This window comes from Capra hircus, chromosome 11 (assembly GCF_001704415.2).
Source record: "Capra hircus breed San Clemente chromosome 11, ASM170441v1, whole genome shotgun sequence".
Lineage (NCBI taxonomy): Eukaryota > Metazoa > Chordata > Mammalia > Artiodactyla > Bovidae > Capra > Capra hircus.
In genome coordinates, this window is record NC_030818.1 from 93,143,841 (window position 1) to 93,161,220 (window position 17,380).

General features: G+C 41.6%; 1 protein-coding gene across 1 annotated transcript; it reads left to right on the plus strand.

The window, feature by feature from the left end:
- LOC102170611 (olfactory receptor 1N1) lies at nucleotides 8,561-9,496 on the plus strand. Its single transcript, XM_013967778.1, has one exon. It carries the CDS (start codon nucleotides 8,561-8,563, stop codon nucleotides 9,494-9,496), a length of 936 nt encoding a protein of 311 aa, XP_013823232.1.

Below are 17,380 nucleotides of genomic sequence, written 5' to 3' on the forward strand. Positions count from 1 at the left end.
AATGAGGTTGAAAACATTTTCATGTGTTTTAAAAAATATTTGATATTACATTCTGATATATTTTTTAATGTATTTTGGAGTTTCTTTCTATTCCTTGATTTGAAAAGGGTCTTATATATACATACCGGTATACAATATTTCATGAAATGCATGCATGACACATGTCTCCTTCTTGCCTGTGCATTGAATTTTCACTCTCTTACTGGTGCCTTTTGAAAAATAGAAGTTCTTAATTTTATTTTAATTTTTTTATTATTTTTTTAGAAGTTCTTAATTTTAATATGGTCCCACTTATTTATTTACTTTCAGTTATTCTGTTTATGTCCTATTTAAGAGATAGCTGCATACTTCTTGATTAGGAAGATATTTGTGTTTTCATAAAAAATTTTGTTGTTTTGTCTTTTGTTTGTATATGAATCTAGTTGGAACTGATTTTTTATATAGCATGAGGTCAGGAGTAAATTAATTATTTTTCATTTGAATATCCTATTAACTGATAATTTTGTGAAAAGCATATAAATTTGAAATGCTAACTACAATGAATTTTGTACTGGAACTGCCTGGAAGCCCTGTGTTTATAGAAGGAGCTGTCGATTTTGAGTTTCACTGTAGGATTATCTGGCTGGGAAAACTTTCAGGGGAAGGCCAATGCCAGTATCCTTAGTTCTTTCCTGCTCAGCTACTTGAATGTCTTAGAAATTTTTACAGTATTCTGTATTCACAATATAGGTCTTTAGGTTTCAGGATTCATCATTTGGTATTACTTATAGTCATGTATATATTTTTCTGGGCTTTATTTTTCTGGGCTCCAAAATCACTGCAGATGGTGATGCAGCCATGAAATTAAAAGATGCTTACTCCTTGGAAGGAATGTTATTAAAAAGCAGAGACATTACTTTGTCAACAAAGGTCCATATAATCAAGGCTATGGTTTTTCCAGTGGTCGTGTATGGATGTGAGAGTTGGACTATAAAGAAAACTGAGCACCAAAGAATTGATGTGTTTGAACTATGATGTTGGAGAAGACTCTTGAGAGTCCCTTGGACTGCAAGGAGATCCAACCAGTCCATCCTAAAGATCAGTCCTGGGTGTTCATTGGAAGGACCGATGTTGAAGCTGAAACTCCGATACTTTGGCCACCTGATGTGAAGAGCTGACTCACTGGAAAAGACCCTGATGCTGGGAAAGATTGAGGGCAGGAGGAGAAGGGGACGCCAGAGGATGAGATGGTTGGATGGCATCACTGACTCGATGGACATGGGTTTGGGTGGACTTCAAGAGCTGGTGATGGACAGGGAGGCCTGGCATGCTGCAGTTCATGGGGTTGCAAAGAGTCCGACACGACTGAGAGAGTGAACTGAACTGATAGTCATGTAAGGGCTTCCCACTTGGTGCTAGTGGTAAAAAACTCGCCTGCCAATGCAAGATAGGTGGGTTCCCTCCCTGGATCAAGAAGATCCCTTGGGGAAGGAAATGGCAACCCACTCCAGTATCCTTGCCTGGGGAATCCTATGGACAGAGGAGCCTGGCAGGCTATGCCCATAGGGTTGCAAACAGTCGGTCATGACTGAAGGACTTAGCATGCACATGCACACGCACACGCACACGCATGCACACACACACGCGCACACACACACACACACACACACACACACAGAGTCATGCAAAAGGCTTCCCTGGTGGTGCTAGTGGAAAAGAACCTGTCTGCCAAAGCCTGGCTCAGATGGTAAAGAATCTGCCTGCAATGCGGGAGACCTGGGTTCAGTCTCTGGGTTGGGACAATCCCTTGGAGGTGGGCATGGCAACCCACTCCAGTATTCTTGCCTGAAAATCCCTATGGACAGAAGAGCCTAGTGGGTGCAGCCCATGGGGTCGCAAAGAGTAGGACACGACTGAGCAACTAAGCACAGCACAGCCAATTCAGGAGACACAAGAGAGTTGGGTTTATCCCTGGGTGGGGGAGATCCCCTGGAGGAGGGCATGGCAACTTACTCCAGATTCTTGCCTGGAGAATCCCCACAGACAGAGGAGCCTGGAGGGCTACAGTCCATAGGGTTGCACAGAGTTGGACATGACTGAACTTAGCACGCATGCACATAGTCATATAATTCTTGTTTTTGTATATGATTCACTAATCTGAATTTTATGTGACAACTCCTAGTCACAACTTCTCCAGAAAATAAAACTACCAACTTCTGCTGGGATAGAAGAAGACGGTATTCCAGTAGTGAGGAGTGAAAACTAGAATCTAGAGATTCAGTTTCTGAAATAGCTATCACCTCTGAGGTTATTTCATATACCCAGAGCTCCCAGTTTCTGATTTTTTGTGGATTCTTCAGTATTGACAAAATTGATTATTTTATTTCATCTACCACCAGCTTAGTATCTAGCTTCTTCATGTCTGTTAACCCACTCACCATTGTCAAAGATAAATTACACATGTGGAGTTAAAGAAGCAAGGAAGACTTTATTCAAGAATACTGCAATTGGAGAGACAGACTGAAGTCAATTCTGCTGAAACAAAAGGCAGGGGGATTTATAAGAGCTGGGATTAGCTAATGGAAAAGTATTGGAGGATGTTATAAAGAAGGTAGGTCAGAGATATAGGCCATCTATTAATATGCTTGCTAATTGGCATCGATTGAAGTTAGGTTCCTACCCTTTCACAGAGACTGGAAGACAGGGGTGTTATCTTTATTGATAATTACATTTCAAAGAGATAGCTCCCAGAACCTTGAGAAAGACATTCCTAAGGTATAAGAACTAGTATAACAGACAAGAGCCTGGAAGATTTACAGCCCAAAAGGGCAAAGAAAGAATTTTAAAACACAATTTTTCTAAAGTAGATGTTCTAAGAAATGGGAGGTCAGCAGTTTATAGTCAGGAAAAAACTGTCTAACATTTAGTCAAGTTGAGGAAAGAAAGAGCGTTTTGATCACCACTCACTCATCCCTTTGCTTTCCAACTTTTGAAATTTTACTATTGCTTGCTTTCCACTCTTCTCTGCCCTCATGGGTTTTATGTCTTTTTTTAAAAGTCACTTTACTTTTAGTAGGTTTGAGGGGACCATAAAATTGAATGCATGGCTCTAATATAACATCTTTAACCAGAAGTTCAAGAATTCTTTAAGTATGTCGTATGCCACTAAACTGCACATGTGAATACAGGCAGTTTCTGGATTTCTTTAAAGGAGGAGCTTCAGTTCAGTTCAGTTCAGTCGCTCAGTCGTGTTCGACTCTTTGCGACCCCATGAATCGCAGCACGCCAGGCCTCCCTGTCCATGACCAACTCCCGGAGTTCACTCAGACCCGTGTCCATCGAGTCAGTGATGCCATCCAGTCATCTCATCCTCGGTCATCCCCTTCTCCTCCTGCCCCCAATCCCTCCCAGCATCAAAGTCTTTTCCAATGAGTCAACTCTTCGCATGAGGTGGCCAAAGTACTGGAGTTTCAGCTTTAGCATCATTCCTTCCAAAGAAATCCCAGGGCTGATCTCCTTCAGAATGGACTGGTTGGATCTCCTTGCAGTCCAAGGGACTCTCAAGAGTCTTCTCCAATACCACAGTTCAAACGCATCAATTCTTCGGCGCTCAGCCTTCTTCACAGTCCAACTCTCACATCCACACATGACTACTGGAAAAACCATAGCCTTGACCAGACGGACCTTAGTTGGCAAAGTAATGTCTCTGCTTTTGAAAGGAGGAGCTTAGGGGCAGGAATCTTGTTGCAAGGGGGCAGCTAGGAGACTTCTTTACATAGAAAGTGGCATTTTAGTTGTAAACTGCTATTACAAATCAGTACAAATAACACCAATCCTTAATTCTACCATTTAACAAGAGAGAGAAGTAAAGCTTCCACGTTGTTTTAATGAGGCCAACACTGTACTAATTTGATCTATTATATGAGATACAGAGGAGAAGCTGGGCAATTATGACTGTTCTAACAAGGCTCTGGGGAACTCTTTCCCATGACGCCCTGTCTACATATGGCCAATGTAGAGCCCTGTTCAGTCTCTTCCTGGTATAGTCTGATGAGCCCTCTCCATTTCTGAGTCCCTTATTCAGGTTTCAAAATAGAAAATATTTCAAAATTTCTGTAGACCTGAGTGGGGTCAGTGTACCATGTGCCGCTGCTGCTGCTAAGTCACTTCAGTCATGTCCGACTCTGTGCGACCGCATAGACGGCAGCCCACCAGGCTCCCCCATCCCAGGCAAGAGTACTGGAGTAGGGTGCCATTGTCTTCTCCGGTACCATGCGCCCCAGAAAATCTTAAATACTCTTCATTCTGGGCTTCTCTGTTCCAGTTGGCCTAGGTAACTCTGATTGCTCTAACTTCCCCTTCACACCTAGCTATGGCTTGGCTTTGCAATCTTTTGCTGATTTCTTGGGCTCCTTACTGGGAATTCTGGTATTTCTTTCTCTCCTTTCCTCACCCTAAACTTGTTTATAACATCAGTTGAGCAATCTGACGTATGTTTCTGGATATTTGCCAATTGTATTTATTATTCTTGATCCTAAATCCTGATTTCACATAATCCCACCACAAAGGTCATCAGGAAGAATCTGAGCTCTTTCCTCCTTCCTTCCAAATTAAGGATAACCATAGTGCCTTCTTCCTGGTAACTGGTATAGCAGTAAGAAGAGAAATGAGACAAAGAGTTGCAAACTAGTAAGCCCTGCCTTTGGAAAAATCCTCTCCATCAAGGCCAAGCCATGTTTTACCTGTTGGCAGACACAGTAGGTGAAGAAGTGGCAGAAGTAAGTAAAGGGAATTTATCACTATGGGGTGACAAAGCCAGAGGGTTGGCCCAAGGATCTGGAGCTGCTCATTTTTGTCTCTAAGAGCTGTAGAGTTTTTTGAGATTATAGTCAGGATGAAGGCTGAGGAACTCTTTTAGGGAAAGAAGAACCAAAGAATAGGACAACAGAATCAAAGGATAAGGCCCTTGATAGAAAAAAAAAAAAAAAGACGAAGGTAAAAAGCAGGGTTGACAATGGAGACTTTTAGACTGTTTGTTAAGGATTTTGAAAATTTTCTGATGTTAAATGGTCAGTGCTATTGATGAAGAGAGCACTAAGGGAATAACCTGATTCAGGCATTACACACTGACAGATATAGTGAAACAAATGCAACTCCATCCTAAGATAACTTACAGTCCCCTTGAGAAGCTTTGTGGGGATGAGTAGACTTTCTCACTAAAGGCAAGGTCTGCAGTCAGGAAAGCATAAAATTGTCTAGCCACTCAATCTGTACCACTCTCCTCTCAATGAGATACACAATCATTTGGGTCTTAAGAATCTGTCACTTTCTAGAACACGGTTATTAGAATGTGCCCAGTCAGGGGAGTCCAATCTTTGTGAGGCATCGTATTCTCCATGGAAAGATGGAGTAGGAGAAAAATAACTTAGTTTGTGGTTTTATGATCTCTTGGGAAAAATTATATAGTTCTGAGATACATTCCTAAATTAGTATAGGGTTCAGGAATAAATAAATACGCAATAGTGTTCAGATATTCTTCATGTTCAAGAAGTGTTAACTCCAAAATAAGAATAATGTTTCAGTAAATCTTCTTGTCCATCTATAGGTAAGTTTTTCTTTAAGTGTGGAGTTTGAATAGAAGTTAAGAATAGGAACATATTTAGATCTGCAAGATATTGATAACAAAAAAAATAATTAAAAAAATAACTGACTTAACAGAAAGGGCACTGGTCAGAGAGGCTGCATATCCTGGTTGTCATACCATATCTTCCTCTAAAGCACAGTGTAAATTATTTCAATAACTTTATTTTTGAACTTTAGCTTATTCATCTGTGAATCAAATGGAAGAGTTAAGCAAAATTATTTACTCTCAGTCTCTGAAAAAGTGAAAGTGTTAATCACTCAGTTGTGTCCAACTTTTTGTGACCCATGGATTGTAGCCCGGCAGGCTCCTCTGTCCGTGGGATTCTTCAGACAAGAATGCTGGAGTGGATTGTCCTTTCTTTCTCCAGGGGACCTTTCGGACCCTGGTATGGAACCCGGGTCTCCTGCATTGCAGGGAAAGTCTTACCATCTGAGCCACGAGGGAAGCCCTTCTTAGTCTCTGCTGAGCATTAAAATACTTGAGGAGAATTTAGTTTTTGTTTTTAAATAATACCCAGTATTTAAACTGGGTAGACTATATCCTAAAAATTTTAACTCAGTAAATCTGGGTAAGTCTGAAGGGTCTGTATTTTTTAAAGTGTCTCATTTGGTTATGATTGTGACCAATGTTTGGGGGTCTCTAGACCCCATGATCTTGTATGTGTGTGCACTCAGTCACTCATTCATGCCCAACTCTTCATGACCCCACAGACTGCAGCTCCGCAAGCTCCTCTGTCTATGGGACTTTCCTGACAAGAATACAGAATTGGGGACCATTTCCTCCTCCAGGGGATATTCCTGACCCAGGGATTGATTCTGCATCTCCTTCGACTCCTGTATTGGCAGGTGGATTCTTTACGACTGAATCACCCAGGAATGCCATATGATCCTGTAGGTTCTGTCTAGTTCTTAAATTTTATTGTTCTTTTATGAAAAATAAGTATATAAGATAGAAAAACCACAAGTGAGGTTAAAGATTCTAAAATAGAAATACTGAGAGATGAAATATAAAGGTGATAAAATATAAAGAGATAAAATAAAATATAAATAGAAAACCACTTTCTACCTAATGCTAGCATCTAATGCTATGGGTTTGAATTCTAGCTCCAATATTTACAAATTGTTGGTGCAAATGATTCAAGTATCCTTAGCCTCAGTTTTCTTCAACACATAGTCTTAAGCATAACAATCTCTCCTTCCTTGTTTTGGTTAAGGGCTAAAGCAGACAGTCTGTATGAAGTGCTTAGTTGAGCACCTGACATGTAACAAGTGGACACAAATGTTAGCTGCAGGATGACCCTATGCCAATGATAAAAACTGAAAGACAGGGAAAAGATGCACTGCATAGTTTCAAAGGGAACCCTCTTACACTGTTGGTGGGAATGAAAACTAGTACAGCCACTATGGAGAACAGTGTGGAGATTCCTTAAAAAACTGGAAATAGAACTGCCATATGACCCAGCAATCCCACTGCTGGGTATACACACCGAGGAAACCAGAATTGAAAGAGACACGTGTACCCCAATGTTCATTGCAGCACTGTTTATAATATCCAGAACATGGAAGCAATCTAGATGTCCATCAGCAGATGAATGGATAAGAAAACTGTGGTACATATACACAATGGAGTATTACTCAGCCATTAAAAAGAACACATTTGAATCAGTTCTAATGAGGTGGATGAAACTGGAGCCTATTATACAGAGTGAAGTAAGCCAGAAAGAAAAACACCAATATAGTATACTAATGCATATATATGGAATTTAGAGAGATGGGAACGATAACCCTGTATGTGAGACAGCAAAAGAGACACAAATGTATAGAACAGACTTTTGGACTCTGGGAGAGGGAAAGGGTGGGATGATTTGGGAGAATGGCATTGAAACATGTATAATATCATATATGAAATGAATCACCAGTCCAGGCTTGATGCATGATACTGGATGCTTGGGGCTGGTGCACTGGGACAACCCAGAGAGATGGTACGGGGAGGGAGGAGGGAGTGGGGTTCAGGATGGGGAACACATGTACACCTGTGGCAGATTCATGTTGATGTATGACAAAACCAATACAATATTGTAAAGTAATTAACCTCCAATTATTTAAATATAAATAAATTTATATTTAAAATAAATAAATGCAAACATTAAACCACAAAAAATAAAAAATTAATAAAAAACAAAAATAAAAAATACAATCATATTTTTCATGCTGTTTCATACTCTAAACTTTTTCCCATGTCAATAATAAACAGAGATGTCATTAAAAAAAAAAAAAAGAAAATAATGCCCTGTAGTCTAAAATGAGATATTGTGAGGGCTTTAAAAACAATTTTTTATGGAATTCAGGAGCTATCAACAGATTATAAGATTTAGCTCATCTCCACCTACTCATGGATCTGAGCTACTAAAAATTCAATGCATGATACTGGATGCTTGGGGCTGGTGCACTGAGGTGACCCAGAGGGATGGTACAGGGAGGGAGGAGGGAGGGGGGTTCAGGATGGGGAACACGTGTTTACCTGTGGTGGATTCATGTTGATGTATGACAAAACCAATACAATATTGTAAAGTAATTAGCCTCCAATTAAAATAAATAAATTAATATTTAAAAAAAAATGATGACACTGATACAGGGCTACAGAAGTAGACCAAAATTTTGTAAGACTGAAGCTGAATATGCCCAGAAACTCCCTAAAAGAATCATATCTGTAAAAAAGATTGACCAGAGGGAAGAGAGAGGAAAGAAAAAAACTATAATATTCATAAGGAGGAAAGAAAGAAGTATGGTCAGATTGGAGGTGAAGTCCAGATTGGGGATGAAAATGAAATAAAAAGGAGATTTGGGAGTTGGAAAACTTGACAGACAGCACAGGCAGAGTTCTAGAAGAAATCTAGCATTCTAACTCTCCTTCCTACCTTCCAGGTGCAGCAGAGTCATGGAAAACCAAACCAGCATTTCTGAATTTTTCCTGCGAGGAATATCTGGCTCGCCAGAGCAACAGCAGTTATTCTTTGGAATTTTCCTGTGTATGTATCTTGTCACCTTGACGGGAAATGTGCTCATCATCCTGGCCATCGGCTCTGACCCACACCTCCACACCCCCATGTACTTCTTTTTGGTCAACCTGTCTTTTGTTGACATAGGTTTGACATCCTCCACAGTAACCAAGATGCTGGTAAATGTACAGACACAACTTCACACCATCTCCTATGTTGGCTGCCTCACACAGATGTACTTCTTTCTGATGTTCGGTGATCTGGACAGCTTCTTCCTGGCCGTGATGGCATATGATCGCTATGTGGCCATTTGCCGCCCTCTCCACTACTGCACGGTCATGAGTCTGCAAGTCTGCACCCTGCTGCTTGCACTATGTTGGATCCTCACCCACATCGTTGCCTTGACTCACACCCTCCTCATGGCTCGGCTAGCCTTCTGTGTTGTTGGGGAAATAGCTCACTTTTTCTGTGACATAATTCCCATCCTGAAGCTGTCCTGTTCTGACACCCGCATCAATGAGCTGATGGTTTTTGCCTTAGGAGGCACCGTGCTCATGGTCCCCTTCGTATGCATTGTCATCTCCTATATTCACATTGTACCTGCCGTTCTGAGGGTCCGAACGCCGGGTGGGGGTGGCAAGGCCTTTTCCACCTGCAGTTCCCATCTCTGTGTCGTCTGTGTCTTCTATGGGACCCTCTTCAGTGCTTATCTGTGTCCTCCATCCATTGCCTCTGAAGACAAGGACATTGCAGCAGCTGCAGTGTACACTCTAGTGACTCCCATGCTGAACCCCTTCATCTACAGCCTACGAAACAAGGACATGAAGGTGGCCCTTAAGAGGCTCCTCAGTCATAGGAGAATTATTGCTTCTTAGTAATAATTAGTGATAGTAACTTTCAGTGAAAAGACATAGACTTGGAGTCAAACTTGGCTTCAGTTTTGATCTGCCACACAATAGTCATAAAAGTTACCTAACCTCGCTGAACCTTAGACTTCTCATCAATAAAATGGAAATATAATCTCTATTTAATAACGTGACTTGGAGGATTAACTAAGATAAACTACAAAATTTGTGTAATATACTGGCTTATAATAGGATGTTTTTAATAAATGATGGCTATCATTATTAGCATCATTCTCAATCTTCACCCCTCTTTCACTGAAAAGGTATAAAAATCTTTTCTTAGAGATCCATTCATTAAACAAATATACACCAGACACCTACTATGTGGGAGGAGGTTTAATAAGTTTTGAGAATCAAACCCTGAACAAGACATTGACTTTGATTTCATGACACTTTCATTCCAGGTTGTTAATTTGTCAGTCATAAAACCTGGGGGTCATCTCTATGTTTATAGCACTAAGTGGAGGGTTTGGACAAAAGAAATAAAGAATAGAAGTCCAGTCTAGGAGATGCAAAATAGGTAAAGACTTCCCTGACAGAAGATTGATAATTCAATGTTTAGGTTTCCATGATGGTTACTTTATATTCCATGGTTTGCCAAAATTTCAACCAGGAAAGATGATTGAGTTCCATGGGCTGCCTCTTCACCCTACTTACGGGCCAAAATGTTCAATACCAAGCATCTTTTGTGTGACCTGAAGGAGTGAACACTGCAAACTTTTCCTTATTTACTTTCAGCTTTGTCTTCAGAGCTGAAAGGGGCACCACAGCTTAAACAATTGCAGAGATAGAAAAAAAAAACCCAACATTTTTATGGGCACCTAAGTTTTCTCCTGCCTTTAAGAATCTTAAACACATTAAAAATATTATCGTTAAAAATAAAGACCATAAAATTTTGACTTCTCACATCCCCCGGGTGTGACCAGGAGTCCAGTGGCTACCTAAAACCCCTCCCCAAAGCAGTTTGTTTCTCATACTCAGCCGGTCTTAAAATGTCTTGCAATACCTATATGTTTAAATTAATTTTCGTTACTGAGCATCCTTCGTGGAATCAAACTCTCCCAGTCTTCAGCAGTGGAAGGCACAAGTGTGAATCATTTCAAGCAAGTACTTGACGATTCCATTTGTTTGCTGATTGGAGGCAGGGCTTCTGTTCTCTCAAGATCTCCTTTCTGGATAGTCTCTCTAGGGTCCTTGGCTCAGTGAGAGGGGCTTTCCTTGTTTTTCCTTTTTTTGTGATGAAGCATGATTGCTCTACAATGCTGTGTCACTTTCTGCTATATAAAGAAGTGTATCAGCCATATGTATACATATATTCCTTCCCTCTTGGACCTTCCTCCCACCCCTCTAGTTCATCACAGAGCACCCAGCTGAGCTCCCTGTACTACACAGCCTGTTCTCACCAGCTACCTATTTTACACATGGTAGTGAATATATGTCGATCCTAATCTCCCAATTCATTCATTGCAGCACAATTTACAATAGCCAGGACACAGAAACAACCTTAATGTTCAATGACAGGTTTATAGGTAAAGAAGATGTAGTGCATATATACAATGGAATACTACTCAGCCATAAACCGGAACAAAATTGTTCATTTGTAGAGATGTGGATGGACACAGAGTCTGTCATGTCATATGGAATGAAGTAAGTCAGAAAGAGAAAAACAAATTCATATATTAATGCATATATGTGGAATCTAGAAAAATGGTATAGATGAACCTATTTTCAGGTCAGGAACAGAGATGCAGACACAGAGGTTGGATATGAGGGGGACCTTCTCAAATAATCAGATCTGGAGCTATTGAAGCCCCAGAGTCCTGTCCCATCTTCTTACTGATGACTCTCCTTTCATTCTCTTGACATCTATTATTTTACAGACTGTGGGGAACTGATAGTCTAGTCTCACTGAACTATTAACCTCTAGCGTTCTTTCTGTCCTTCAAATTGGCAAGAAAATATCTTCTGATTGGCTCTTTTAGGAAAGGCATCTCTGGCAGGGTTCTAAAGCTCATGTTGACAGATCACATGGACATGACAGGGGCTGGGATGTGAGATTATTGAACACAGCATCCAACCAACCTTGCCATCCATGACCCCTCTGATACCCTGAACCTGTTGCTCACACTGGCCCCCATCAGCTCACCTTCCCTACTCATTCTGACCCTCAGGTAATCTTAATCCAGTAACAACGCAGTGCACATAGGAACCCTTTTGGGTGGCTGAGTTTACATTTATCCTACAGGCCCCAAACAGACTAGGAGATGAGACTGGGTTCCCCACACCAGAATAGTTATAATTGTGTTCAAATTTCCAAACTTATTTATCTCCTGGTACATCCTATCATACAGACCCCACTCTAAGTTCAACCTTCAATTATTTTAGGTCCCCAATTCAAATAAGGTTAATGTGATATTGACATTAAAACAATTCACACTGGATTACAAGTCATTTCTCACTCTGCATTTTGGTAGTGTGATCTGAGTAAGAAGTGCTTCTGATTGGGATCTGTTCATGGGTGGATGATGAAGAGTTTCTGGTCACCCCTTCACTATTCAGGGTACTTGCCTTCCTCCTGCTTGGAGCCCTTTTGTGAAAAAGCAGGTAGTCAGAAACTTATTCTGTCTCTCACTTAAGACTATTACAGTGTGGACAGCCCTGGCTGAGGGAAAATACTCCAAAGTTCATACTTTCAGAGAGATTTTCAGAAGTTTTATATACATAACCAAGTCAATATGGTGCATACCAGCTTGCGTTGGACTGTCCACAACCAAGGAAAGCCAATCTAGCATAGCAGGTGGTGATGAAACTCTTCCCAACAAGCAAGTGCCTCTGACATTTGTTGAGAAAAATCCATTCAGAGCACTGTCACTGACCCATGACCAAAAATGTGAAGAACAGCAGTGACCTCTTTAGGGAATGGGCCAGAGACAACCAGGTAGATGGTCAGGGACCCAAAAGCAGAACCCCAGTGCCAAGAGGGATGCTGAGCCAGGCACTCATGGGTGTGTCTAGGCCAAACACAGCATCCTTTCTCTAGGACAGCACGAAAGGCTTCAGCTCTGTTCAGGTTTGGGTTCTGGAACTGGAGGATACTAAGCCTGCAGACACAGTAACTCCATGTCTGCAGCTTAATTGTTCAGGGTTGGGGTAGGGGACAACTTTGTCCTTCCACAAAGGAAACTGGGGTGTTAAATAGCAGCTTCACCAGCTCCAGGGTCTTCCCTGATGGCTCAGCTGGGAAAGAATCTGCCTGCAATGCAGGAGACACAGGAGATGCAGGTTCGATTCCTGGGTTGGGAAGACCCCCAGAGAAGGAAATGGCAACCCACTCCAGTATTCTTGCCTGAGAAGTCCATGGACAGAGCCTGGTGAACTACAGTCCATAGGCTACTCACAAAGAGTCAGACACGACTGAACATGAGCTCATCAGCTCCAGGTCAAGGATCACTCTCTGAGTGAATGTTAAATAAAAAATAAATAAATAAAAAGAAGCAAAAAAACAAACAAAAAAAAAAACAAGTACAGAGTAAGATACTCTTCTGATCTCTTTCCTTATCTACTCAGCCACCAACTTATCCATTGCTTCTCAGTCATTTGGTTCTAGCCTCATCAGCCAAGATGTGTAACTGTGTCCCTAGGACTGCAGATTACCTTTGTATTGGGAATATAATCTCTATTCCATGATTCCAAGTAAGCATAATTCAGGAATATTTATGTAAGTTCTCCAAAATTCACCTCTGATGAATTGGTATGGAAAGCTAATATTGATTATTCTTGGTCAATTGCAATGCTGACCAAATTTAGCATTTAATTTTTTAATCAAAAATATATTGAATGTTTTATAATATTTTAATTTACACAGGATAAATTGATATTTAGAGGAGTTAAGTGAGTTGTTTGAGGCCATACCCCATGGCAGATACAACTTACTTGAGCTCTATCTTTCCCAAATACTCTTCTCTTACACTTATGTGGTGCTGAGCCTCAGAAGCCAATTTGGCCATGTTTGTCCTTAAATGACTTCAGTCTGAACAAAGAAAACCATGTGACCCTTCACTGGATGTCAAAGACAATAGATTACTTGGCTTATAACACAAACGTAGGTTCACTAAACTGAGTACAAATGAGTTTCTGGGAGACAGATTTTGACATTGAAAGTGACATGCTCCAAATTCAGTGTGGGCAACAGAAGACTCCAGTCCCTGTCTGGACTGAGCAGGTGTCTTCTTGAAACTCACACATGCAGTCAGAAAAGTCCATAGACTTTGTTTCAATGTTTCTAAATCAAGAACAAACTTTGAGTCCTAAGGTGAAGGACCTGAACTCATATCTGTAGATTGTTTCCCGGAGCATTAAAAGCTGCTGCTGCTGCTGCTAAGTCACTTCAGTCGTGTCCGACTCTGCGCAACCCCATAGACAGCAGGCCACCAGGCTCCCCCGTCCCCGGGATTCTCCAAGCAAGAACACTGGAGTGGGTTGCCATTTCCTTCTCCAATGCATGAAAGTGAAAAGTGAAAGTGAAGTCGCTCAGTCGTGTCCAACTCCTAGTGACCCCATGGACTGCAGCCTCCCAGGCTCCTCCGTCCATGGGATTTTCCAGGCAAGAGTACTGGAGTGGGGTGCCATTAAAGGCTACTATACAGTTTCTTCTCCTGATCCACCATCATTACCACCACCAAGAAAAACTGAAAAGAACACTGAAGGGGAAGTGAGGAAAGGAAAGGAGATACATTACAAATCCCAAGCTTTCTATGCTGGGGAGCCTTGTTAGACAGAATCTTCCAGCAGGTCATAAGAACCCCATTTCTTTCTCTCCATCCTCTAGGGCCCACCATTCTGGTCTCTGCTTCTATGAATTTGACTATTTTAGATTCCATATATAAGTGAGATCATGAAATATTGGTCTTTTTGTGAATTTTACTTACTTCACTTGGCATAATGTACAAAGTACCAGTTATGCAGATGTATAACTTCTTGGGAGGTCCAAAGTATGGCATGAGGACTATAGTTAAAAATACTATATGGTATGGCTTTTCTGGTGGCTCAGATGGTAAAGAATCTGCCTGCAATGCAGGAGACCTGGGTTTGACCCTCGGGTTGCGGAGATCCCCTGGAGAAGGGAATGACAACCCGCTCCAGTATTCTTGCCTGAGAATTTCATGGACAGAGGAATCTGATAGGCTGCAGTCCACGGGGTCACAAAGAGATGGACATGACTGTTTAACATGCACATACTGTATGCTTGATATTTACTAATGGGGGGATAATAAATTGTATCTTCTCAACAAACACACACACACAAATGGATTAAACTGATAACTTAATGAATGATGATGAATATGTGAACTTGATTGTAGTGATTATTTCACAATGTATATACATCAAAATATCACATATACACATTAAATATTTACAATGTGTATATGACAATTTTAGCTCAATAGATATGTTTTAAAAAGAACTAATAAATTCCTGAGAAATAAGACTAGAGGCATAAGTATTACCAGCTGTGTAATTTCTCAATCTAATACACAAGATCAAAAATCAAGAATATCTACTCAGAATCCATAATTTATACTAATAAATTGTAAGGGAACTGTAACAGAATGAAATCAAGTGGTCAAACATTCACTGAGTATTCATTTCTTGCCAGGCTCAAATCTAGCAGTGTAGGATCTGGGGTTTGTGTGAACACACGTGGCTGTTCCAAAGATGAGCAAACACTGAGATAAGACTTTTGCCCTGTGCAAGCGTCTCTCCAGGGCCCCCTACATGTCCCTGTTCCTTAGGCTATAAATGAAGGGGTTCATCAGTGGAGTGACCACTGTATACTGTTATGCCCAGAGTCCGAGTCCCCAAAACTGAGAGAATAAGACGTCCACAGCAATGCAAAAGCATAAAGGGGTTTTATTGCCAGCTCGAGCCAGGGCTCCCATCTCATCCAGCGCAGTGGAGTCTTGACGAGAGCCCCGAGCCCAGATTTACAGCAGTATTTATAAGTTTAGAACAAAGACAGGGAGTTGGCAAGGGCTGATTGGCTGCAGGGGTTTCCTGGTATTTACTGATTGGCCAGTCATCATCCCTCTGATTGGCCAGAGTTATCATCTCTCTGATTGGCCAGAGTTACCATCTCTCTGATTGGCCAGAGTTACCATCCCGGGAAGCCCCAGAAGCATGACTCAGGGATTATTTTTGGCCTAGTGCACCTCTCTGAGCCTGTCATGGCTCTGGTGAGGTTGTAACATTCCCCCCTGTCTTTAGATCATATAGAGGAATCTTTTCTTTGTTTGGGGGTACAGTTTGATATTGCTGTCTAAGCACAAATAGTTGAACTGTATTAATATGCTCTTTTATAAACGTAATGAGCCTATTGAGGATGCATGGGCCAAAGGTGAGTATTAGTAAAAGCACCATAAGAGGTCCCACCAGGGTGGAAATTAATGTTGTCAGCCATGGAGATTGTTGAAACCAAGATTTAAACCATTCCTGCTGGGCTTTTGGCTCTCTCTTTTGTTGGGCTAGTCTTTTTTACCTTTGCCATAGATTTTTTTATTATCTCAGTGTGGTCTGCGTAGAAACAACATTTTTTTCTCAGGGCCGCGCAGAGGCCCCCTTGTTGTAGAAAAATTAGATTTAGCCCTCTTCGGTTTTGCAAGACCATCTCGGACAGGGAGGTCAGCGATTTTTTTAGGTGACTAATTGACTCTTTTAGGCGGGTAATATCTTTATCTATGGCCGCCCACAATGAAGTAAATCCCTGGCCTTGGAGGGACAAGGCTGCTATCTCAGTCCCTGCCCCAGCGATCTCAAGGCCAAACATGGTCGTTATGGTGATGGCTGTAATAGGCTCTCTCTTGGTTTTGCCTTGTATCACTTGGCTGGGTGTTTGTTTTGGGGCCCAGTAGTCGTACATTATCTTTTCAGGGTGGTACAGGATTTTTGGCACAACTGCCACCAAGATGTAGAACTCTTTTTTAGGATTGAATATTGAGATGTGTAAACAAGGGGTTAGACCAGTATGTGAGCAGATCTACCATCCCCCCATCTCTGGGATAATCTATCTAATACCAGTTAGCTCTGTGGGTTTAGCTGTGTAGGCACATAAGGGGGAACCAGAAAGACAGACCGATGTCTAAAAAGACTAGCTGGGTACAAGGGGCCACCGGGACTAAACGATATAGATGGACTACTAAACGTCAAGTGAACTTGCGGGCCCAGCAGGTGACTCACTCTTTTCTTGTAATACCAGAATGCCCAGCACCCTTGTTGGAAAGAGACTTACTATTTAAAGTCAATGCCCAAATTCACTTTGACCACAGAGAGATATCAGTTCTAGGTGGGACCGGACATCCCATACAAGTTTTGTCTCTGGCATTGAGGGACGAATATAGACTGTATCAGCCAAAGCCGCTCATGGCCATTGACCCCAGTGTACAACCTTGGGTCCAAAAATACCCTCTAGCCTGGGCAAAAACTGCGGGGGTAGGACTAGCCAAGCAGAAGCCTCCTATCATTGTCGAGCTTAAATCAGACACCACCCCTATCAGGGTAAAACAATACCCTTTGAGCCTAAAAGCCCGGCGAGGAATCGCACCACATATACAACGGCTTCTGGAGGCAAAAATTCTTAAAAGGTGCCGATCTCCATGAAATACTCCTTTGTTACCTCTAAAAAAGCCAGGGGGAATGGACTTTAGGCCGGTGCAAGATCTTCGTGAAGTCAACAAATGGGTGAATGATATACATCCAACCGTCCCTAACCTGTACACCCTTTTGAGTGGCCTCCCACCAGACTATGTCTGGTATACTGTCCTGGTCTTAAAAGATGCCTTTTTCAGTTTACCCTTGGCC